The sequence below is a fragment of the Vigna unguiculata genome, chromosome 7 (genome assembly GCF_037176805.1).
Source record: "Vigna unguiculata cultivar grain cowpea cultivar isolate G323 ecotype 2 chromosome 7, ASM3717680v1, whole genome shotgun sequence".
Taxonomy (NCBI): Eukaryota; Viridiplantae; Streptophyta; class Magnoliopsida; order Fabales; family Fabaceae; genus Vigna; species Vigna unguiculata.
Window position 1 is genome coordinate 6772273 of NC_140798.1, and position 24183 is coordinate 6796455.

Below are 24183 nucleotides of genomic sequence, written 5' to 3' on the forward strand. Positions count from 1 at the left end.
AATCTACCTCTGAACACCTCCATGAAAAGCGTCAACCACATACCACAAATATTGCAATAACTTTGTTTGGAACAAGCTTCATTGTCATTTAACAGGACAAATAAGAAAATTATGCGGAAAAAGCAAACTTTTTCCCTTCCGTACAGAAGCCGAATTAGTTTCTAAAAAATTGATGGCTAATAAATTTACTTTTGTAATACAGATTTTTAAAAGTATAAAAAATATAATTTATAAAACCCTTATGAAAATATAACGATATAACTTACACAACCTTCAAAGTCTGAAAATGATGTCTACAAGTTTTTTGATTCTTTTGCCTACAGAAATCAATCTAAAAATTTCAACACTACAGAGATTAAATTACGTTTAACTTACTTCTCAGATTCATACTTAGACCTATATTTGAAGATAGAAAACATTTAAAAATAAAAAAATACTATTAAATAAATAATGATAAAAACCTCAAATTAAAAATTAAAATAACAAAATCAAAATCTTAAATTAAATAGTAAATATTATATAGTTCAAATTATATCTAGTGCTTTACACAAACGGGTGGAGCTGCTACAAAAGCTGAGACCTTTTTCCCTGCCTTGTTATAACGAATAGATGTTACACGTTGACTCGTCACTTTTACTAAGAATTTTTCTGGGTTAATCTAAATCTTAAGATTATATTCACATTGAGGTAATTTACGACACAAAATTTAGGTAGATTAGATGGTTTCATTTCTTCAAGGCCCATTTCTTATCAATATCAGAGTAAACAATCTCCTGACAACGTACGACTCCACAAGCTCCTCCAAAGCACAACCATCTTTCACTACCTTTGTTCATGTTCCATCTCACTTTGTGCAATGCTGCCATTTTGGGAGGGAAGATTTCAGGTATATTCCCAAAATCCGACTTTTCATTATCAGCCTCGGGAATGATAGTGATTGGTGGCACATCATCATCTCTGCAATCCACAGATATGCTTTCTTCTGGTTTTTTCTTGCTGCCACTGTTCACTTTTGGCCTTTTGGGCTTCTTCATAGAATATAAAGCTTCCTCCGACCCGGATTCCAACAAATCCACATTCTCGTCAGCGTCAGCACCTGCAAAAATTAATTGTTAATAAGAATTCTCAGCTAAACTACGGCAGTTAATCATATTCGTATCATATTATGGTTAGCATAGCAAGACTGACCTAAAGTCTGAGAATCAAAATTTGAAGTTTCTGCCACTTGATTAAGTGAATTTTTGTATTGATTTGTCTTTGATAACAGGTCTCGGAAAGATTCAGCACACCGACCCTTCTCAGGTAGCTTCTTCCACAGGAAAGGAGCATTTGATATAGGAGTGTTGATAACTAGATTTGAATTCTCCTCGGTTACTGACCCACAAAGGAAGCGTCGGGATCGAGTGCGTGCATGATCGGTCTCCACTGATTTGGCAGTAAGCTGAGTATTATATCAAAACAAACTCAGGATTACTTTAATTTGGGGAGCAGGTTCGAGAAAATTCATTTGTACAAAGCATTAATCAAGGATTGAAGTCATAGTTTTGAAAAGTTCATTAATAAATTTGAGATGTACTGTCAACATTATACTTTTTCCACAAACGAAGTCCTCCCTAAAGTCCTTGTTCCTTAAGGAGAACATCAAGGTCTTAATTTAAGATTAGTCATCAATAATAGTCACAAGACAAGCAGGCCATTCCATTAGAAAGCTCCTAGTGCTCTGACATTGCCTCACGGGTCCACGTGTTTTGTATTCAAGTCATTTTAAACACTATCCGTTGCAATTTCACACTTCCCCATACTGTTCAATATGCCAAATGCCAACCCCTTTATTTTTGTATCACTAAACCCTCTCGAGCCATACCCACAGCCCTTTCTACTAAGTAACAGTTTAACACATAATTTAGTAGACCTCTACCCTAGAGTTTATTTAGGCTATTCAGCAGTAGCACTTCTCACCAATATCATACATTTTAGAAAAAAATCACCATGGTTTCATGTCATCCAAACTGTACAATAGGTCTTGTACTCCTAATCTTATACAACAATACGAAAGCCTCTAGCCCAATATATACGACAATGAAATTGAGTCATTAGTTACATAAATAAGGGCTCAGGATGCAAACCTTTGGAGTGATTAGTCATATAGGAAATATTATTCGCTAATAAATTTTACATGAATTATGGGCTGTGTCTGAAAAATCAACTCTATTATATCCTGCAGTTATGTGGAGGTACATACACTAAAGCCCTTTTTGCTTGTACTAAAAAATTAACAATGCATAAGCCAAAACTTCCTCGTGTTGAAAGTTGAAGTTCAACTTCAGCATAAAGAGTGGGGTCTGAAAACTCTTGACTATTGGTTATCAAAGCTATTGATTAAAAAAAGGCAATGCAGGTGATTGCAATCTCCAACAAATTATAAGAATCTATCAAGTAAAAAAAAAAGGCACTGCAGGTGATTTCAATCTCCAGCAAATTATAAGAATTACCTGAAAACGAAAGGCAGTACCGTCTGCACCACAATAAGCAAGCATGCCTAACATAATAAAAGCAAATCCATCAATTTACAAAATTGTAGTAATGATAATGAATTAACTTAGTGCCCCATTATAATAATGAGTAAACAATGACAAATTTGTCATTACAAGAAAGTCTGTTCGCCCAGAAATACAAACAGCTACTTCATATAGTAAGATCAATAGTACAAAAATATTTTAATGGCAGAAGTAAAATGTTTCTAGCAATAAGATTATATAATCAAATTGTCAATGCATACGGAAAAACACACCTGTTATGCGTGACACTTGAACACTCCAAATGGCAAAAGATGCATACGAAGAACCGTGCAACCCAGGTTGTTTTTTTCCACTGTATATTTCTCCAGTGACAGGAAGGTCATTTGCAGCCTTCGCCAAGCTAATGGTTCTCATTGTTCCATCTTCAAAGGACATAATGATGCAACTAGAAAAAGGTACCAACAGAATCATTCTGCGTTCATTACATTGACAATTTAGACAGCATTTGATTCGGTTAAAACGATGTATTACCTTGGCTTTGACAGCCAATCCAAACTATATATGATTCTTGGCGCAGGATGGAGGCTCCTCAAAGGACGAAATGGATTACTACAAACAAATTTCCATCATAAAGCAAAACATTGTAAACAAGTTTACCAGACACAAAGGCCAAATGTAATTCCTCAGTAAACAAGAAATCATACACTTTGACTTGGAAAGATACAAAAATATGACATTTATAGTATTGAAAACAGCAAAAATTGTTAAATTATGATTGTTATTATATTGCTTTTGGGTGTATGTACCTAATCTAAGGATAGCCATCATTTGTCTAGCCAGCGTCTTTTGGGCACATTTATGCCCTTATCCTCTTTGAAGAGCATAAGCATTTGTACCTAATATAGGTATTGATAAGTGAATATCTAAACTAAGGTTGTTCTAACAGCTAAATAAGATCACAATTTGTAGGTGAACCAGTATAAAAATTGTTGTATGAATCTTTTTCAATCTTTATCGCTTCTTATATATTTTAAATATTAGTATTTCTTGAAATTCTGAATATTCTTTAAACATTTGTGTTTTATATAAGTTCTATATTTGAGCCGTGTATAAGAGCATTCTATTATAGGTAAGGATTAAAAAGCCATATGTAAGAGCATTCTATCACATCATTTGAAAACATCAATTGAAGAATGATCATTTGAATGAAATATCTAAGTTTATACAATTTTACATTTAAAGATCCAATTCATCCTCGCATCTCGTATAAATTGTATAAACTTAGACACTATGTAAAATGACTCCTTCATAAAAATAAACTCATTATGATTGTCTCCATAAGATTGAAGCCAGAACCATGTGAGATTAAGCATAGAGAACATCAATATTACATAACCACACAATAAATTGATTATGAGCTTGAGCATAAGGGGATTTCAATGTTGGCTGTAGTTTACCAAAACATTGTCAGTGAGAAGCAGTAACGATCAGGAGTTTTTAGTTCAGATTGAGACACTATTAGATTTCAGTAACTGGGCTAGTTCTGATAAACCAACATAAGTTAACTCAAAACTAGCCAACTTACAATTCATACTGGTTTGGTAACAGAACCAATCTACATGCCACTAAAATCAGTCAAGAGATCAGTTCACCATTTTACAGGTCTGAGCCAAGTTTTATTTGCATTAAAAAATTGCAACATAATTCAAACAAAATTCATTAAGTTCTATCATAAAAATTTACTAGGAGTCCCACATTAAGTAGGATAAGCTATTTGATGTGGCTCTTAAACCTAGAAGTTCTACCGCCTAATGGACTAGTCTTTTGGGTTAGGCTCTCTCCTCTTTTACTCAAGTCCTAACAATTGGTGTGGTCATTGGGAGTTTGGCTACCAAAGGTACTACCTGTAGGCTAGATTAAGGTGCAAACCAAGAACTGATAGATGAGTGAAGTCATCTTAAGGAGAAATGGGATCAGGTCAGTATCAAGAAGTGAAACTGCTGTCATGCATGAAGGCACTTAAAGGGAATGACAATGTTAGGAGTCTCACATTGATTAAAGTTACTTTATGCTGTACTTAAGTCAAGAGGCTCTTTTAGCTAATGGTCTAGGCTTTTAGGTTGGGCTCTCCTCTTGAAATTAACAAAGCTTTATTGTAATTAAGATAGAAACTAGCATTTTAGTTTAAGGGAAAATGAAATATAACCATTACATATTGACGTTTAAAACGAACATAAAAAAAGAAAGAAATAAGATAACAAAGTAAACAAAAATATTGAGGGCGACATAGCAGACTCACCGTAGGTCCCAAAACTTAAGACCTTCATGTCCAGCAGTTACTACTATATTAGAACTCTCGGGATCCCTGGAATATTATAACAAAATCTCACATTGCATTCAACATGAGGGTAGAAAGATGCGCAACTAATTTATACATAGATGAATTCTGGTGTATGATGTTTGCATGTGTAATAAACTAATGCCTTTTTTACTGAAGCAAGCTTCTTGGGAAAAACAAGGGTGCGTGTGTACACCTCAAACAAAAAACAATTGACTTACAAACCATATCTAGACAAAATTGGTGGTATAATTTTACTTTTCAATAGGAAAGAGTTTGATTAAAGAAAGAAACCAGCTAAATCAGAATTAGTATCCTCTGGGAAAAATTAAATAAGAAAACAGGAATAAATCAGTGATGGGTATGCACCAGTCATGAAGGTGGAGCTAGTCAAGAAAGAGGGTAAAGAAGAATGTATAAGGGGGGTCAAAAGAAAACTTTTGCATAGGGCTTCAATAACACTAGCCAACTTCCTACTCCTTGTGTCAAGGGAGATCGTGATATGGTGCAAATTAATGAGGAGGACTACTAGGCTAAGCTTGAGATTGTAAGAACCACTTACATGGTCGCATAACTCTGCAAAAAGGGGAAAAACCCATGACACATCTTGAATTTTGCTCCAAAATCAGCAAACCCTGGTCTTCTTTAGGTAGGTGGAAGGTCGTCCCTCCGGAGAAAGGGTACTATGAATTTGGGTTTCACTCTTTGGAATATATGAGATGTGTCTAGGCAGCAAGATCTTGCAGTTTACATGGCATCAAAACTTATCCTAGGGAAGTTTGTTGGGTCTCATGTTACCCGCTATTGGACCTTACATGTCATTTTCTAAGGTTGAGTTAGACTTAAATTTTACTTTTTTAAAAAGGTACCAAAGCCATATTAAAAGTCTATCTTATTGAGATTCATTGGGGCTATTGTGCCACTGCTATCAAACTCTTATTAGACCCCTCATTCTTTGGCTTGAGAGGATGTTGGAGATCCAACATCGACTAGTGATATGCAAAATCATAATATATAAGTCGGGTGCAAACCTTATCTTACAAGCTGATTTTGTAATATTAAGTAGGCATGAAACCACTCATCAACAGTTTTGATTATTACAAATAGAGATGATGAGAATGTAGTGGGTATGACTGTTATCAATAAAACAATTCTTTATTTTCTTACATAATTTAAGTATTCACAATTGCTCGAGGAATTGGAACACCTCTTTCTTTGGATGATTGTATGCTGGCCAGATCAAAAGGTTTTCTTGCAAGAATTCTAGTTGATGTGGATCTTCAGTATAACCTACCGTTACAATTTATGATGGAGAGAAAAGGCTTTGTCTTGGTGGTTGACCTGGAATATGAAAGAGTTCCAGACTTTCGTCACTGTTGAGTTGATTGGACATTCTTCAAAATATTGTAGGAGTAAGAGTAAGGTATATAGTCAAAAGAAAAAACAGGTTTTTGTTCGGAAGACATTACTGCTTCTCAATAAATGGAAATGGGAGATGACTGGATGCTTCATAGTATTCAACCAGAGAAGGAAGTGCAGGATGCACAGCTTTCTGATGCTCAAGAAATAGATAACGCAACTGATTGCATGCATGATCACAATACTATCAATCCTGTGCAGGATTTTGGGACTAGTGAGGAACATCAGAGAAAGGAATATGACACTGAAGAAAGTCTATCTGATTTTGAGTCTGAGAGAGGACAGCAAACTAAGACTTTAGAATCTAAGGAGGAACAACTAAATATTCAGTCCACGGAGATAGCAAGGGATATCAGAATTATGTCAAAATTTTGGGGTGACAGTTGAGAAGGGGAAGGAACTTCATTTAGCTGGAAAAGGAATTTCATCTCAAACTATGGTAAAAAAAAGTAGGAAGGTCCCCAAAGAAAAATAAGAAAGGTGTCGTTTTACACTATGCTAGAAGATACAAAAACAAATTATCATGCAGTAATGTCTCCACTGGAATTTTAGCGGAATAGCCAGTGTGGAATGCTTATAAAGGTATAGTTTTTATTGTTTAGTATCAACTATTTCCCATTGCATTAGGGAAGGGTTTTTTTATTTTTTTATTTCGTACAGGTACCAGAATTTAGGTTTGCTTGATTTCATGGGTTGTGTGGTGCTCCCATGGTTTGTGTTTTTATTTCTTTTCCTTTTCTTTTTTTCTTAATGGTGTTTTCTTATGAAAACTCAATGCCTTCATAAGAGAAATTCACATAAAAAACATACAAAATAGATATAATGATGAAATTAGTTCATGAGTTAGTTAATTAGATATGGTTGTTTATGGAGTATTGTTACCTAACAAAGGGATTATAGAGAATACTCAACATTTACAAATATTTCTTTATAATCAGCTTTGAATTTTTCGCTTCTTATAGGTAGTGGCTGATGATTTGCATCATTCTCGTTCTGAAGTGTCTGACTTAATTAAATATGATTGTAGCTGGAGTGTCATTTTTTAACAATGAGCAAATGCAGAGAAGCGAAAATCCTAAACATTTACAGAGTATTTCTTAATAATGTGCTGTTTCGTAAAGATAAATAGTAACAGAACCATATCCAATGCAACATGCTATTGTTGAGAAGGTTCAATGTTACTAACCCTTCAAACGGAGCCCAGGCAACTGTTCTAATAGGAACTGTATCCCCACCAAAACAAAGAACAGGCATTGTATCTGCATATTGCAAATTTTGTCAATAAACAAATAAAGTATCAATTTATTTTTCAATACAGCTACTTTCCCTAACAATCAAATAGGCAACAATGAGACAAACACCAAGTAACAAAAATATTACCGTCACATTTGGATGAAGAATTTATACAAAATTTCCACAAAGCAACCTAAACAAATATAAAGCAAATTACATTAGAAGTGATATACATTGTGAATAAACAGGTTTTCTGATGACAATAAGCTGATATTTAAACAAAACAGTGCTACTTAGAACATCATAAATTGTAAGTACAGGATTATTGGTGGAAAAACATTACGGAAAAAAATTGAATGCTTCCCTTTTCCATAATGAAACTTCATAGAAAAACCTATTTCCAAATTATTAGAGCAACGCAAACCTCAATTTAGAGAATGAAAAGTACATAAATTGAGTATTTAAGGATTTATACCGTTCCATCATGGCAGCCAGCAAGTAAATAGTCATGCGGGGATGTAACTGACCACTCCACTGTCAGTGGAATGCTGTGAGAGATCAAATGATGGACTAAATTAAACAACATATTCAGGATACCAAAAAACATAAATTAAACATGATTATGTACATTCAATAATATTCTGCAGCTGAGTTCCAGCTTTTAGCATTCTCCACAATGGATAATGAGCAAACTATAAACAGAAGGTTCTAATTCAGTAAATTTAAAATGAATATTTTTAAGTTTCTATTTAAAATAAATCCCAATAAAAGTTAACATTTCCTTTCTTCAATAGCACCTCATAACTTTTGCAATGAACAAAGTGTCCATTGGAAAACTAATGCTTTTAACCCTAAATTAACATAACAAATAAAGATGTTAATTTAATGCAAACTCGCTCCCAACGATTTAATCAGTGGCCCTTTGTATGAAACTTATTCTGGTTTCACTATGCTGAAACAGAATCTGAATAGGGATTCAGTACAGCCAAAACAAACACAGTAAATCCTTACTAGTGTGGTTCACTTTTCAAAAAGGATAATGTCCAGTAGCATTTCATTATTCATGAAATTATCACTCTAGTTACAAACAAGCTCTAAATAGGGATGTATCATGTAAATGGGTCAATTACAGTAGTGTTTACCAAACCATTACAAAATAACATCACACCAATCATTACATGAATAACATTATCGATGCAAACCTCCAAAAGCTATCACAAAAAGAAAAAGTCATGCATACCCAATCAAAAACAGAAATAAGGTCCCATTATTTACATTATCTATAAATTTGATATTACATACATAATTATGTTATGAAAACAGGAGTTTTCTCCCTAAAATAAATTTATGATTGTCACGAGCTCATGTTAGAATTTTTGTCAAGTTAGATAAAATAATGATACTCAAATTTGCTTTAATAGTAAACTGACAACAATGAAAACATTAAGAACAGGTGCAAACATGGGGACGTAGCTCATATGGTAAAGCGCTCGCTTAGCATGCGAGAGGTATGGGTATCGATACCCTGCATCTCAAAAAGTTTATTAATTTAGGAATGATAAGGTGACTTAGTGGTTAGATGGAAGAGAAGATAGGAAAATGTCGTAACAATTTGGAGAAATAAGGTAGGTTTGGTGAGTTTAGAAGGGAGGGTGGGAGAGGTTGTGGGTTCAACTCTCCCGCTGACAAATATATATATATAGGACTTCATTTCTTAGAAAATGACTTTAGACTCAACTTATCCTTACAATGATTTTGAGTTTGGATCTAACTCCCCACTTATATACTCATTTTAAGCACTATCTCTTGCCAACATGGGACTTGAGTTTTCTCCAATACATCCCCTTGTATCCAACACTCTTACGCTTGATGCATGGATAATATGTTAGGTACGCTTTTAAATGAATCTAGAATGAGCTCTAAAATCATCTTAGAATTTGTGTAAAACCTAACTCAACTCCACAAAACATTGACAAGGCAAGCGCTGCCCCAAATTTTATGATTTTTTTCGTGCTCTATCTCTAACCTATGTGGGATCTTGTAGTCACACCAGAGGATTCGAGGAATATGTTCAAGAATCCAAGCCCTTGGTTGTGCAAGCCAAACCGAATGGTGAAGACAATTGTTGGGGTATTTCTTGTTAAGATTGCACCATGATATCCAAAGTTTGGTATGCCCACACAACCCGAGATATAGCCAGTGATATTGAAGAAGCCATGATACAAGTCCATAATTTTGGGAATGTGCAGAAGTGCAAGTTTAGGTTTTAAATATAAGGGAAGTGGATAATCATACACCTCAGGCAGTGAGAGTAAGGGTGCAAACAGTTTCAGGGTGTAGAATGATGGGTGTCAAAATTTCAGGGGGCGAAATTATCAGAAGAAGGGTCACAAAGTAGGGGAACACACTATTCCCTATGATGAGTTTGTCAGAAGAAGAGTAGGAAGGGGCTTTTGTTGTGGATTGGCCTTTAGGCTAGGACACTGCTGTCCTGAAAAAAGTATGAGGGTGATGATCTTAGCTGAGGGTGAACAGATTACTGAAAAGGGGGAGATAGCAGGAATGTTTTCAGGGCTATAGAATTCCCCAGCAAATATTGTGCTACAAATGCCGCGCTTAAACCTTTTCTTTGTAGGTATGTGTTAGTCTTCTTCAAATGGCATTTTATTCTATAGCAAAATCATGGGAAGAACAATTGGGGCATTTGTGACAAGTTTTATCTAGGTTAGAACATTCCTTTTTTTTCCAATCAAAACGAAATGCAGTATAACATCTAGGACATATTATATCTAAACATGAAATTTTCAAAGCTTTGAGAGGGTTCTTGGGACTCATGGGCATTATAGGAAATTTATTTTTAGTTATAGTCATACGGCTCGTCCTTAACTGATTTGTTGAAAAAAAAGGAATTTTAAGTGGACAAAAATCAGTACATAGGCTTTCAAACAGCGACGGTAAGCTATAACCACTGCCCCTGATTTGGAATGTCTAATTTTTCAAACCCGTTTTCCGTAAAATATGATGTTTCAGGAAAAGGAGTAGTGGCTATTCTCACTAAAGAAAAAAGGCCAGTTGCTTTTTTCAGCAAGGCTTCGGCAGATTGAACACTATTTAAATCTATTTATGAAAAAATATTGATGGCCCGTGTGTTAGCCATTCAACATGGCAGACCTTAACTGCTGGTATGGAGGTTCACTGGGTTTACTGATAAAACAAGTCTAGGATACCTTTCGGAGCAAAGAATTACAATGTAAAGTCAACAAAATATTGGCTAGCAAAGTTATTGGGTTGTGTTTGATATAGTTCACAAAGTGGGGGCCTCAAATAGAGTGGCATTTCTGTCAAAAAGGGATTAAGACAAAAGAGTTACAAGGAGTTTCAAGACCTTTTGGCCAGATATCACAGAAATTGATGAAGAAGGACGAATGCATTCTTGCTAAACTTTTTAAAGGACCTACAAGCTGATCCAGATTCACGTTCCCAATATACCTTGGAACAAGGCTGCTTCTACCATAAAGGGAGGCTAGTCCTATTAGCCAAATCAGTTTGGATTCCAAAATTATTATACGACTTTCACTTTCACCTAAGAGGGACACTTAGACATTTAATGAACTTATAAGAAAATGGCTCAGTCATTTTTATGGTTAGGTATGAAAGGAAACAAAACCCAATTTGTGGCATCCTGTCATGAGTCAAAGGAGCAAATATTAGGCTTCTTCTCCAGTTGGGCTATTAGAGCCATTGCCCATTCCTAATGCCATTTGGGAGGGATATAAGCATGGAACTTTTTGTGGGACTTCCAAGATCAAAAGAATTTGATGAAGTTCTAGTTGTAGTGGATAGGATAAGCAAATATGGCATTTATCTTCGATTAAACAACCATATTCCCCTTGGTCTATTGCTGATGAAATCATACAACTACATGGGCTGCGGTTTCCATTGTTAGTGATAGAGACCCCACTTTCATGAGTCATTTTCGGAAGGAACTTTCAAGAGGGCAAGGTGCTACTTTAATTATGAGTATGGCCTGTTAGAGTGAATCTCATGGACAAGTAGAGGTTTTAAATAGAATCTTGGATATCTACCTTAGGTGCTTCAGTTCAAAACAGCCGAAGTATTGGGTAGATTTTATTCCATGGGGGAAAAAATTGGTATAATACCATATTTCACAGCGCTGCACAATGCAACCCCCTTGAGGTAGTGCATGAGAGACCTCCACTTGGGGAAACTTTGGTGGAAGCCATGTCTCAGGATTTAATTGATAAAGATGAAGTATTGAAGCAAAAGAAATTTAACCCGCAAAATCAGATGGTTCACTATGCAAATGAGTATAGGGAAACTTCTCTGATTCAGCCAGGAGATAGGTTTACTTAAAGATCGGACCTCTTAGCCAACTCCATGCCTACTAAATTTCATCCTAAACTATCAGCCAGGTATTATGGACCTTATTTGGTTTTGGAGCAGTTTGGAGCAATGGCTTTCCAATTACAAGTTTTAGAACGAGCACGATTACATCCAGTGTTCTCTCAATCTAAAACGCAGCATGGGATTATGCAATTGAAATGGATATTCCAGCCGAGTTTCAAGCAACACTAAAGAATCATCAACCTTCACGCAATTAGTACCAAAACAGTAAATCAAATTGGTTCTGAGGCTCCTCAGGTGTTGGTGCTGTGGCAAGCCAAACTTCCATAAGAGGCTACTTGGGAGGACAGATCCTCCATTAGCAATCAGTTCCTGATTTCAACTTTGAGGACATAGTCATTTCAGAGGGAGGGAGTACTTTTAGGAATAATTTCAGGGAGTATAATAAACCTGTATCAACAGATTTATTACAGGAGGAAAAGGAAAAAGGGTCCAACTGTAATTTTGGTGCACAAAACTTAGTTAACTAAATTAGTTTGTTTTTAGTTGTTATATAGGAGGCTATAAATAACTCTTCTTTTGTTTTGGGAGGCAGTATTCTTGATAATTATTTTAATTGGATTTTTCCATTGTGAAGAGAGTGCTCCTTTTGGGGGTACACTTGTAAATCTTTGGTTTTGTGTGACTTTGATTCTTAAATCAGTAAAGAGGAAATTCAGATAGATATCATTGCTGTGAGTGTAACTTGGTTCTTGGATAGGATTTTGAGTTTTTATTGAATAGAGTCCAAAAAGATACCTTTGTAAACCTCGGCGCCTTAACATTGAGCATTTAAATACAGGCTCCAATTTTATAAATCGTGGATCAGTCCCCTCTCTGTGCATATAGATTGCTCTCAATACATGAGGAAGAGGAACCTCCCACCTGCAATGACAAGTGAAAACAAAAACATAAGTCACCCAAGTCAGTGTTCCTCAAAACAATTTACACTTGATAAAAGAAACTTGATTTTTCTGTGAACAAACAATGTAGTCATTATGAAGGAACAGGATTTATTAATTTATTAGCAGCATCTCTACTAAATATAATTTCAAAGAAACATTGAAGGACAATTTCATGTATTGCATTCAAACCTTGTAAAGCCACTGCTGAAATTTACAATAAAATTAGAAAAAACAGTGTGGTCACAAACACCAGAAATTATGAAGTTAGGTAGTGAGAAACAAAAATTATGTTGAAATGTAATGTTTAAGTTGCTTTATTATTCATGTATGGGAACCTAACTTTAGGGTTAGGGTTTAAGTTTGTCCCTTGACCTTCTGTATTCTGCTCTTTGTATTCTATAAATACAGCAGTAAAGCTGTAACAGTGTAAGAATATACACTGTTTTTCTTCATTACATTTATTCAAGTTCTATTGAATAAATTATGAAGCAACATAGATCTCTCCTCATTTTCCTCCCAACACATAAAAAAAAAAAGATTATGACATCCTTCTTTCAAACAGAATTTAGCACTACAGCCATCATGACTGACAACCAGAAATGTTTTCCTCTGGAGATTTATTGTTAAATGCTTGCATATGCATAAATATAAAAATAAAGAATAACTGAATGACACAAAGAATGAGCATTTTGACTTTTTATTGACACTATTTTAATTTAGCTTTTACACCATGCAAATAACCAGCTCCACTAATATGTAAATACAAATAAGAAATCAAATATAGTTGGTTAGTCCATCAGCTGTGAATCATAGTTGTATGCTACCTGCTAATAAATAAGGTAAGACTGTTGTATTTTCAACTAAATGATAATAGCAGGTGTGCAGTACACACTTTCTTTCAATGTCTCTGTTGCTCTCCCCTTTCCCTATATCCTCACTATTTTGTTTCCTTTTCTCTTCCCCACCTAAATTCTACATCATACATTAACAGCAATACAAACTTTTAGGCAGACTGTATGATAAATTTCTGCTTGATAAACACTTTGTTCTTGTGCACAATAGTTTTCAATACACTTCATTCAAACTATAGCTACTTTCAATCCTTATTCTCTGTTTCTGTAATCACCATTTGTGTTGTCCAATTATGTCTCCTTCAAGTTTTCATAAAGTCATTATTTTTCAGTATACCAATTTTGCAGAATTTGAGAAAATATTTTCCATTTTTTATAGATTGAGAATAAACAGTCAACTAGCTTCTGTTTGCATTCATGTATTTATAAATAAAACAGAAACTTGAAACAATGACTGATGCTAATTGTGAAGCATCTTACTACAGATAAAGTAACTGAGATACAGTAAGCAAACAGCCAGCACAATACACAAAAGAAAAAAATAAATTAAACAACTGGACTAACGGATAAATGGTATTATCTCACAAAGTATTACACTAACAGACATAATTGTATTTGTTTAAAATATACAAATTTCAAATACTTCACATCTAATGAAGGAGTAGCACTGACAACATTTAGACACAATGGACAAAAACAAGAAATCATAAACCTTCAAGAACAACACTTGCAAATGGAGAATAAGGCTCAAGATATCTTACACTTCCAAAGATCCATTGCCCAACACGACAGCAAGATAGCCCATTCGATGTTTGCAAGAATCAGAAATGTTAGTAGGCCGCCATTTCACATCCCACGCCACTTTTCCATTATGGGCTAGGCATGAAACTACTCTAGGCAATGTTACATCTTCTTGAATAGAAGAAGTAGTTGGTGCAGCTTCCAACTCAGAGGTGGAACATAATTGATAATTTGCCTCATTATCATACTGCAGTGGCTGACTTATATCTTGGTCACATCTCCCTTCTCTATGATTAATTTTCAATCCACTGTTTTTAACAACAGTTGTTGAAAAAGTATTGCTTGCAGAAACAGCCTCCTTTGTATGTCTTTGCTTTGTAACAGAACATTGTTGCAAAGCATGTTTGTTGCAATTGTCATGAGCCACATCTCGAGAAAGAAACTCAGCTGAATCTTCTGGGACTTTAACATCAAGAGTACGTTCATTCTCACAATTTGGATCATTTGTCATTTCTCCTATTAGAGAAAGAAACTCAGCTGAATCTTCTGGGACTTGAACATCATGAGACGTAGGTTCATTCTCACAATTTGGACCATTTGGCATTGCTCCTATTGAATTTGATTCATGTCCTTTTGGCCTCTGTGCTAATTTTTCATTGCAATTGTCAAGAGTCATATCTGGAGAAAGATATTCAGCCGAATCTTCTGCGTTTTGAATATGAAGAGGCATAGATTTATTGCCACAATTTGGATCATCTACTGTTGCTCCTTTTGAATTTGAATTTGGTCTTCTTCTAAGCCTCTTTGTTAGTACTGACTTTTCACCAGACTCTTCATTTTCTTTAGCTCCGTTTTTTCTTTTGTATGTAATAAGTTTTTCATTGTTTTCAAGATTCCCATCTGAAGCACGAAACTGTGTAGAATTTTGTGCAACTTGAACATCACAAGCTGCCTTGTTCTGGATCTCACAGTTCATATCCTCCACTGCAATTACTATGGAATTTTTTCTAGGTCTTCCTCTAGGCCTCTTTATTTTTGTCAATTTGTCATTTGTGCCTCCATCATTTTTAGGAAGTATTTCTTCATTTTTTTCATGATTCCAATCTAGAGTAAGAAACTCGGTAGAGTTTTCTGGAGATTGAACAGCAAGAGCTGGTATATCCTGGATCTCACAATTTGCATCACCCACTGCTGTCACTGTTGAATTCTTTCTAGGTCTTCCTCTAGGCCTCTTCATTAGCATTGATTTATCATTTGCACCTCCATCTTCTTCATCACAATTCATATCATCCACTGCTACCACCATTGGATTTTTTCTAGGTCTTCCTCTAGGCCTCTTCATTAGCATTGATTTATCATTTGCACCTCCATCTTCTTCATCACAATTCATATCATCCACTGCTACCACCATTGGATTTTTTCTAGGTCTTCCTTTAGGCTTCTTTATTTGGGTTGATTTATCATTTGCACCTCCATCTTCTTTATCACAATTCATATCATCCACTGCTACCACCATTGGATTTTTTCTAGGTCTTCCTTTAGGCTTCTTTACTTGGGTTGATTTGTCAGTTGTGTCTCCATCTGTTTTATCACAACTCATATCATCCACCACTGTTGGATTTTTTCTAGGTTTTCCTTTAGGCGTCTTTTTATTTGTTGACTTGTCATTGTGTTCCGAGATATTTAGAAGACACCATATTTGTACGACACCTCTGCCAGTAAGTGGGGCACCCATTTTGTGATAAGAAGAGCCCGGTGGATGAGCAGCAACAGCAATAAACTAAAAAAATTATCATGTAGAAGTTCATTTCATGAGCAAGGTTCGCTGAAGAAAATGTTTATTATAGTTTATATTTTCATGTCTATAGTAAATATCAAAGCTTAGTTTATCAGTTCACTACATACAAAAGGTCCAAGTGCAGATAAACAAATGACCAAACAGACACAACATTACTAAAAATATTACAATGTGCATTTTCCCTTTCATTTAATGCCTCTCACTTTATTGCAGGTAAATGAATTTACAAAAGAAAAACCAAAAGAGCTCATGTTTAGAAGAATAGTTCAATTAGATTGAACTGAAAATTAGTTATGAACAACTAGGGGTGTCACGAAGAAGATTTGGGAATATACAAGAGAATTTTTCCTTTAAAGATTTGGTAATTTCTCTCCAACCTCCACAGACAACAACCATATCATGCTGCACCCAAAACATAGTTATCTAATTAAAAGAGTCATAAAGCCATATAAAACAAACTTAAGACATCAACCATCTTATGAATGTGATAAAAATTGAACCAAATAAAAATATTCAACCATCATTATCCACTACCAATAAATAGCCCTATAACATTGGTAACAACACTACATTAAATTGGCAAAGTTATACTTATCATCCGAGTCATCAGAGTCACTCCAACAAATTAATCAATTGGATTGCATTCAAGTGTTAAAGACTTCTCACTATGGCAGCCAAAAAACTACAATCAGGCTTGATATGTGTTAAAGGAAGACAGCTAACCAAGTACCTCACATTTTATTGAAGCATCAGGTTTTTCATGCATTTGAGGACACCAATCTAATGCCCATACAGAGCCTCCAACATTCATCACAAAATCTCTGCTCCAGCGAAACTTGAGGTGTTAGCCAAATTAAATAATATAGGGCTAAAACGCTTTAATTTATCAGCAAGTTCAAACATAATTGTTATTGATTAATAGAAACATGCACTATAACGACATAGTCAAGACAATGAATAAGACAACAAAAATAGCTATGTCTTATTCATACCTGCATTCTTCAGATATGACCTCCTCAGGTTGCTCCGTTTGCATATCTTGCTACAAAAAAAGATATACAATGAGAATGAGTTGGAAGTCTAGTGAGTAGTGATGAATAAAAGGTAAATTCCATAAGAAGATATGTGTGGCCAAAATTGGCCAGGAAACAAACAAGGTATACAATATAAAGTAAATGTACCTCAGGAACAGAGGCAGAAGAAAACGGGGGCAAATTTATAGCACTGACATCTTTTCCCTCAAAACAATCAGAACTCTCGAGTCCATATGCAAATTTAATGCTTTTTGATGGATATTTAAAATCTCTCCATTCTCTGCACATTTAACATCAGCAAAAAAAAAAAAAAAAAATTGAGCGATTATTTTGGAAACTTCTAAAAGCTAGGACATCGGGCAGTTTTCAAATACAAGGCGTTTTGTAACTACTAATATTATTCTTTACAATGGTTCTCAAACTAGCAGTGCAAAAGGTTTTTTCTTTGCGTTACTATCCAACCACAAACTGTCATATATGATAAATTTGTTAAACTTCATAATAACTATCTTAAAGGTCATACTAACACTGGTTTGAGATTGGATGACCATGCATAAACTTTTACCCATTAAACTCTTCTGATACAGTTCTCAGAACAAACATTTCAAAGATGGTTTTATTATGCAGAAGATAGTGGATACAAGATAAATAAATTGCAACTACACATTCAAATAATGTAAAAATAATTTTAATGCATAATTAACAAGTAAATAATCAAATGGAACATAACTGAGGCAGAGGAGAATTAAAAAAATGAATGGTGAAAATTATCACCAGTGGTCAAGAGGCATGAGGATGACTTTAAGTTGAAAAAACAAAAGAAAAACTCATTGATGGCCATTTGCCTAAGCTTCCTCTGGAGAAACTAACCACCAGATTTGGAACACATGCAATAAACTTTTGTTGTCATGGATTTTACATTCCTTCGAACCTTCCACTGAAACTTCCAGTGAAGTATAGAAAGATATTAAAAATAGATATCACCAAGGTGACATGTTGTATTTCTGAGTTGCGGGAGAATTGCAAAATCAGGAGATACTTCCATAACCACTTATGCTAATAATTTGAAAGCAATTTGACAAGAATTAGAAAATTTCCTGTACTAGTCAAATTAATTGATCTTGCAATCTGATTCCCGCTATTAGACCCTATAGGAAGAATGCCTATGTAACAAGGATCCTTAAAGGCTGTAAATGAGCAGTATTCACTTGTCAGTATCCTCCAAATATTCAGAGGACTTCTAATGCAAAATTACACCGTTGGAAATGAAATAGAAGAGGATTTGAAGTCAGCCAAGTCATTCAGGCAGAAAGAAAACATGAAAAGTTCTTCAAAGCTGACTTTTACACGTGAAAACATAAAATCATTTTGGAAGTGTTGTAGCAATATGCTATGAATCATAACCTCAACCACATTGTGACTCAGCTAACAGATAAATCATATACAATTTGTACTATTGCAAATGCAAAATAAGATTATTTCAATAATTGGATACTCCTTTGAAGGATTTACAGCTCATGTTGTCATTCCATGTCAGAAGATGAAAAAGTATCTGTTCTTGTATCTGTTCCACTTTTCTTCACAAGAGGGAAAAATTACAATATTAATTCACATAGCAAGAAATAGAATAACACTGTGACTCCTCTTATACATACACAATCACTAGGAGGATGACTTTATATTGTACCTAATTTATAAACATAAGATTGAATGCAACAAAAGTTCTCCCAACAAATTTGTTTTGTTTGTACCTTAAGAAAATGACCGAGGAAGACATTCTTTGAATCTCCATCTGGTCAGTACCAGCAACGTCGTCTTCTTGCCCACAGAGTCTGACAATGGTGTCCATGTCTCGGAAGAAATTTTCAACCGAAAAATCGAACAGAGCAATCCTAACACCACTGACAGCAGTAACATCAGCACCATTGTTTGCAGTTGCAGAATTTGCTGCTGATGTTTTCACGGCGACTCCCTCTGTGGCTCGCTTCGCCTTCTTCTTCTTCTTGTTCTTTTCCTTCTTGTTGCAATCCATTAGCTGGGCAATGCAAGCATTCTTCTCTCTGTCTTCCATTCCTCTGTGAAGAATAATTGTGTAATTTTTTTTTAAGAAACCTGGGTTCGAACCCTAAACCACAATAAGGACCCAAGTTGTTATATATAAAATGTATTTCCTATATAAAGTTATTTGATGATAATTTATTTACACTTTTATCTTCTATAATATCTGCAGTATAAAAGATATCCACTCTTTTTACAATTTTTTTAGTGTTACTTTTCAATTAAATTGATTTATCTTTTACTAAATAAAAAAGATTTCATCTCAAATAAAAACATAAATTAATAAATGCTAAATATTTTAACAACAGATAACCATTATTATCTCCACATCATTTTTCAAAACTATTTTTACAAAATTAAAGTTTTTAAAAAATATACAAAATTTATATTATTTAGTACAATTTAAATTTATTTTATAATTTATATCTTAATCTTATATATTTATATAAATTTTACAAAATTACTATAAGTATCAAGCTGTGGCTTCAGTCGCAGGTTGAATAGGGAGAAGATAACCGGAGGAGAGACCCGGTGAAACGACGCCGATCACCCTGGCAAAGTGGCGCCCCACTGTCTAGCGCGCAAAGAGAAGTTGTAGAAGGAGAGGTGTGGGATTTCTGCCATTAACCAAGGCTACATTAATATGTCTGCCAATCATCAAATCTTTTATATATATATATATATATATATATATATATATATATATATATATATATATATATATATATATATATATATATATATCACGCGAACATTTAACTTTTCACTAACAATTGAAACTGCCTTGAGTAATATAATGAAAATATACTATTATTTTATTCTAATAAAATATGAATTAAATAGTTTTTTTTTCTTAACATAATTATATGAAGTGAATATGGATTAAATATGATATTTGTTTATATATGAAGTGAATATACTTTTTTAAAAAAAAAATCATATATTACAAATTCATGATTGTGCATTAATTAATGTTTCATCAAGAGATTTTTATGTTCAAAATATGATTAAACTTCCATTATAAATTTTTTTATACATAGGTATAAATATTTATATAAGAATTTTAATTTTAGATTTTGCATACCCAAGAACAGATTATAGAATTCTATTTTGTGAAAGGAGTAGAAATGAGTTTGCGAAACTTAAATGAAAAAAGTTTAAAACTTTAAAATAGGTTCCGTACATATTTTTAAAATTTAAATATAAAAGTAAAACTAAAGAGGTAACTGTTAAGAATAAATTTGAAAATAAAAATGTGTACTCTATTGTATCATCTTTATATAGAAAATTAAATATAAAAATTTGTATAATTTTATTGTAAATATTTCTTATTTATTTTTTACGTAATTTAAAAAATGATCAAATAGAAAAAAATAGTTAAATTTAAAAAAAAATCATTTAAAGGATAAATTAATAAAATAATTATTTTAGTTTAAAAAAAATAAAAGATAAACTAAAAAATAAATATGAACAAAAAGATAATCCTTATATATATATATATATATATATATATAATTTTATATACCCAAACTATTATCTTTAATAAATAACTAAACATGAAAAATAAAAGATAGAAAGATACATGTGTATCACACTATACTTTATAAAATCTATATAAAGAAAGAAAGAAAAAATCAAAATAAAATACTTTTAAATATTAAAATAATTATTACAAGTTTTGCTTTGTAAAACAGATTGGAATCAAAACTTAAAAAATAAGATTGTTTAAATAAATTAAAATAAATAAGTAAATAATATTATTGTCTCCAATAGGCTTCATGACCACTTCCTTTTGTCAGCCTTGTTTATTTTATAAGGACTTTGAAGTCAAATTAAAAAAAAAAAAAAAACAAAAGAGTGAGGAAATCAATCAACACGTGTTATAGTACAGACATATCACATAACACATAAAAAATGTTGAACAGCCATAAACAGATAAAAAATATATATATAGAATATGAATGCATTCTTAACTACTCAAACTCATTCAATTTACTCGATTATACAATAATAGAGGATTTAATTGTATATTTAAAACTTTTAAAAAATTTAGCTAAACAATTGTCATTAGGTGTAACTTAATAAATGTATTATTAAAATTATTTTTCAAAATTTGTTTAAGTAAGATTTTCTTTACTTTTTTTACTTGTAGATTAATAATATGCAATTCAAATAAATAAAGGTAGCCAGATTTTTTATACTCATTCTTGAGAAAAATCATATTATGTTAAGCTATTATCAATATGATCAAGTTTTATTGTAAGAATTATTCTCGATAAGAAGGACACTTAAAATCTCTACCCTTTCATCCATTGGATAGATGGAGAGAATGGACAGAATTTTAGATTTTTTCATGTTGTCAAAGAGTTGAACAATAAAAATGAATTACTAGTGTCTGATGGGATCATGTAGGAACAAAGTTCAAGTCTAACGATCATTAATTAAAAACGGCTCATCTCGCTGTGAGGAAATTTATTGTTATCTCGGTACAAAATATCGAATATTGAATATCAAAGATTTTAACCCAGATTTTCATATGGATAGGATACGGTATTTGTATATCTGACTTATGGTTTAAATATATCATTTGGTCTTTGAAAAAGAGAAATATCGAATGAATTAATTGCAAATTTTTATAAGATTTTATGATTTCTTCCCCTTAAAGAAGAGCTAAATAATTGTAGAGAAAATAAGATCTTCACAATGATATCAAAACCTTCTAATATTATTTGGAAAAAATTTTGATAATTATAGTCCACAAAAATATCATTAATAGACTAATGTTGTAAAATAGGAGGTGATTATTCTATAAATTTCAATCACTTATAGCTAAATTATTTAGGTTGAATTTACTCTTGACTAAATTCATTTTGGCTAAAGATTGGGTTTTTTTTTTTATATATAAAGTCACTTTTAGTAAAACAACTTTGATTACACAATATAAACGATCATATGATTTCACCATCAAAAGAGAGATTACATCCAAAGACGAATAAAAATGAAAATAACTTTTCTATATTGTTTTTGAACACAAACGGTATTCTTGATCATAAACTAAGCTCGAGGATATTTTACGATTACAAGAGCATTGTTATCATTTTGGTGTGCTCGTTAACCTTTAATGCCATGCTTTACCCAATAGAGGAGACCTACCTAATAGGGACAAGCTTATTGGTGAATTTTTTACCCACTAAATCCTCAACTCACCAATTAGAAAAGTTATAACCTCGACTGCAAGTTTCTCTAAAACTTTCTTAAGTGCTCCTATTTAAACGTTTAATGTGAAATTGGAAGAAAATTTCAGTAATAGCACTAGAAACAAAGTCACAGTTTCATTCAAAGTATTAGATTGAATCTCTAAAATTATAACATTACGCACAATTGGTACGAACAAATCAACAAACAATTGGTGGGTATCTTTCAGTATAACGCTTGCATCATGTGAAGGAAAAGGAAAAGGGACTAACCATAGATTCGTTAGAACAGCGACATTGGGGGGAGGGGGAGTTGCAGGGGCGATGGGTGCAGGAGCAAGAAAGGTGGATCACGGAGAACAACAAGCTCAACTGAAAACAACAAAAAACAACGTCAACATCAATCCAAACTCTGAGTTCAAAACAAAAGCCACAAATTTCTCACCGGAATTTACTCCCCAATGTCAACGGAGATCCGATTCAACACCGATCGCAGGTTAGGGCATTCTGAGAGACAACCGTGTGCAGTGACAATGAGAAAGAACAAAAAGGAAAATGGACAAACGGTGGAGAGTAAGGGAGGGAGTTGCAGAGGTGGATCAGTGAGTAATGAGAAGAGGAACGTTGGAACACGACGATGGAAATATGTTTTAAAATATTTAATTTTTCAATAATTCATTTATTTAAAAATCTGTATGTAAATTTTTTTATATTTTAAATTCTGTATGTGAAATTGGTATGAAATATATATTTTCTTTTATATACGAATTTCACATATGAAAATATGGGTAGAAATTGATTTACTTTTCTCAAGATTTCTTAGATCATCCTAATATTCTATGTAATTTGATGCATAAAATTAAACCTTACACGTAGCACTTTTAATGTGTCTTTTCCAAGTTATTCATGGTTAAATTCATTGTTTTAATTAGAATTCACCTGCTTGGACTAATTTGAGCTATAATTTTATGTTGTTTTATTTCGAATATTAAGTCTTTTGACCAACTTGTCTATTAAATATATTTTTTGTCTCTCAATTTTCAGTCAAAATTGGAATTAGTTCTTCCTTGAAATTTGGATCCAATTCAGTCCTCTAACTTTAAAAATGTGTAAATTTAATTCTTTTAACCAAATTTTGACATTACAAACGCATTTCTTAGCTAACATTCAACTAATGTTAAGGTGAAATTTTGTCAAATGGTGTAAACAACTCAAATGATATCATGAAATTCGAACGTCAAATAAATTTAACAAAATTGGGTTAAAATAACTAAATTCATATACTTCTAAAGTTAAGGGACTAAATTTGATTAAAGTTTTGAAGAATGACTAATTTCAATTTTTACTAAAAATTAAAGGACTAAAAACATATTTAACTCTTTTATTTTTATCAGGAGTTGTACTGTAAGTCGATAATTTTGATGATTTTACTAAGAGTACTTTCCTTTTGTCTTTCATTTTCTTCTTCTTCTCTTTTCCTTTACAATATTGAATTTTATGCTTCATCTCTCGTGGAAGGTTGAAGGTTAATAAGTAATATTTAATGTAATTCATAATGACTTTTGAAGTTTGGATGCGTTAGTAATTTTTTTTTTCATATTCTATTTTTTCTAGTTTCTTGAAACCTAAGATTTAATTCAAGAGTTAATTGCTTACTTAATCCAATTTGTATTTTGTTCTTAACAAATG

The 24183-nt window shown here is 33.0% G+C and overlaps 1 protein-coding gene across 5 annotated transcripts; it reads right to left on the reverse strand.

Moving 5' to 3' along the window:
- Nucleotides 1-496: 496 nt before the first annotated feature.
- On the reverse strand, nucleotides 497-23110 carry LOC114191681 (Transducin/WD40 repeat-like superfamily protein). 5 transcript variants are annotated; one of them, XM_028081024.2, is made up of 18 exons: nucleotides 22940-23109; nucleotides 22768-22866; nucleotides 19817-19917; nucleotides 18994-19317; nucleotides 17390-17522; nucleotides 17201-17250; nucleotides 16939-17029; nucleotides 14431-16190; nucleotides 12673-12798; nucleotides 7985-8057; nucleotides 7657-7702; nucleotides 7463-7535; nucleotides 4819-4884; nucleotides 3051-3128; nucleotides 2792-2964; nucleotides 2493-2539; nucleotides 1189-1441; nucleotides 497-1096 (listed from the first exon to the last, which is right to left on the reverse strand). In XM_028081024.2, exons 2-18 carry the CDS (start codon nucleotides 22768-22770, stop codon nucleotides 726-728), a joined length of 3768 nt encoding a protein of 1255 aa, XP_027936825.1. In that variant the 5' UTR covers nucleotides 22771-22866; nucleotides 22940-23109; the 3' UTR covers nucleotides 497-725. The 5 variants fall into 5 exon arrangements, with proteins under 5 accessions (XP_027936825.1, XP_085532028.1, XP_085532029.1 ...); XM_085675902.1 differs by lacking the exon at nucleotides 4819-4884 and having other exon boundaries at nucleotides 22940-23110; XM_085675903.1 differs by lacking the exon at nucleotides 19817-19917.
- Between the last annotated feature and the right edge of the window lie 1073 nt (nucleotides 23111-24183).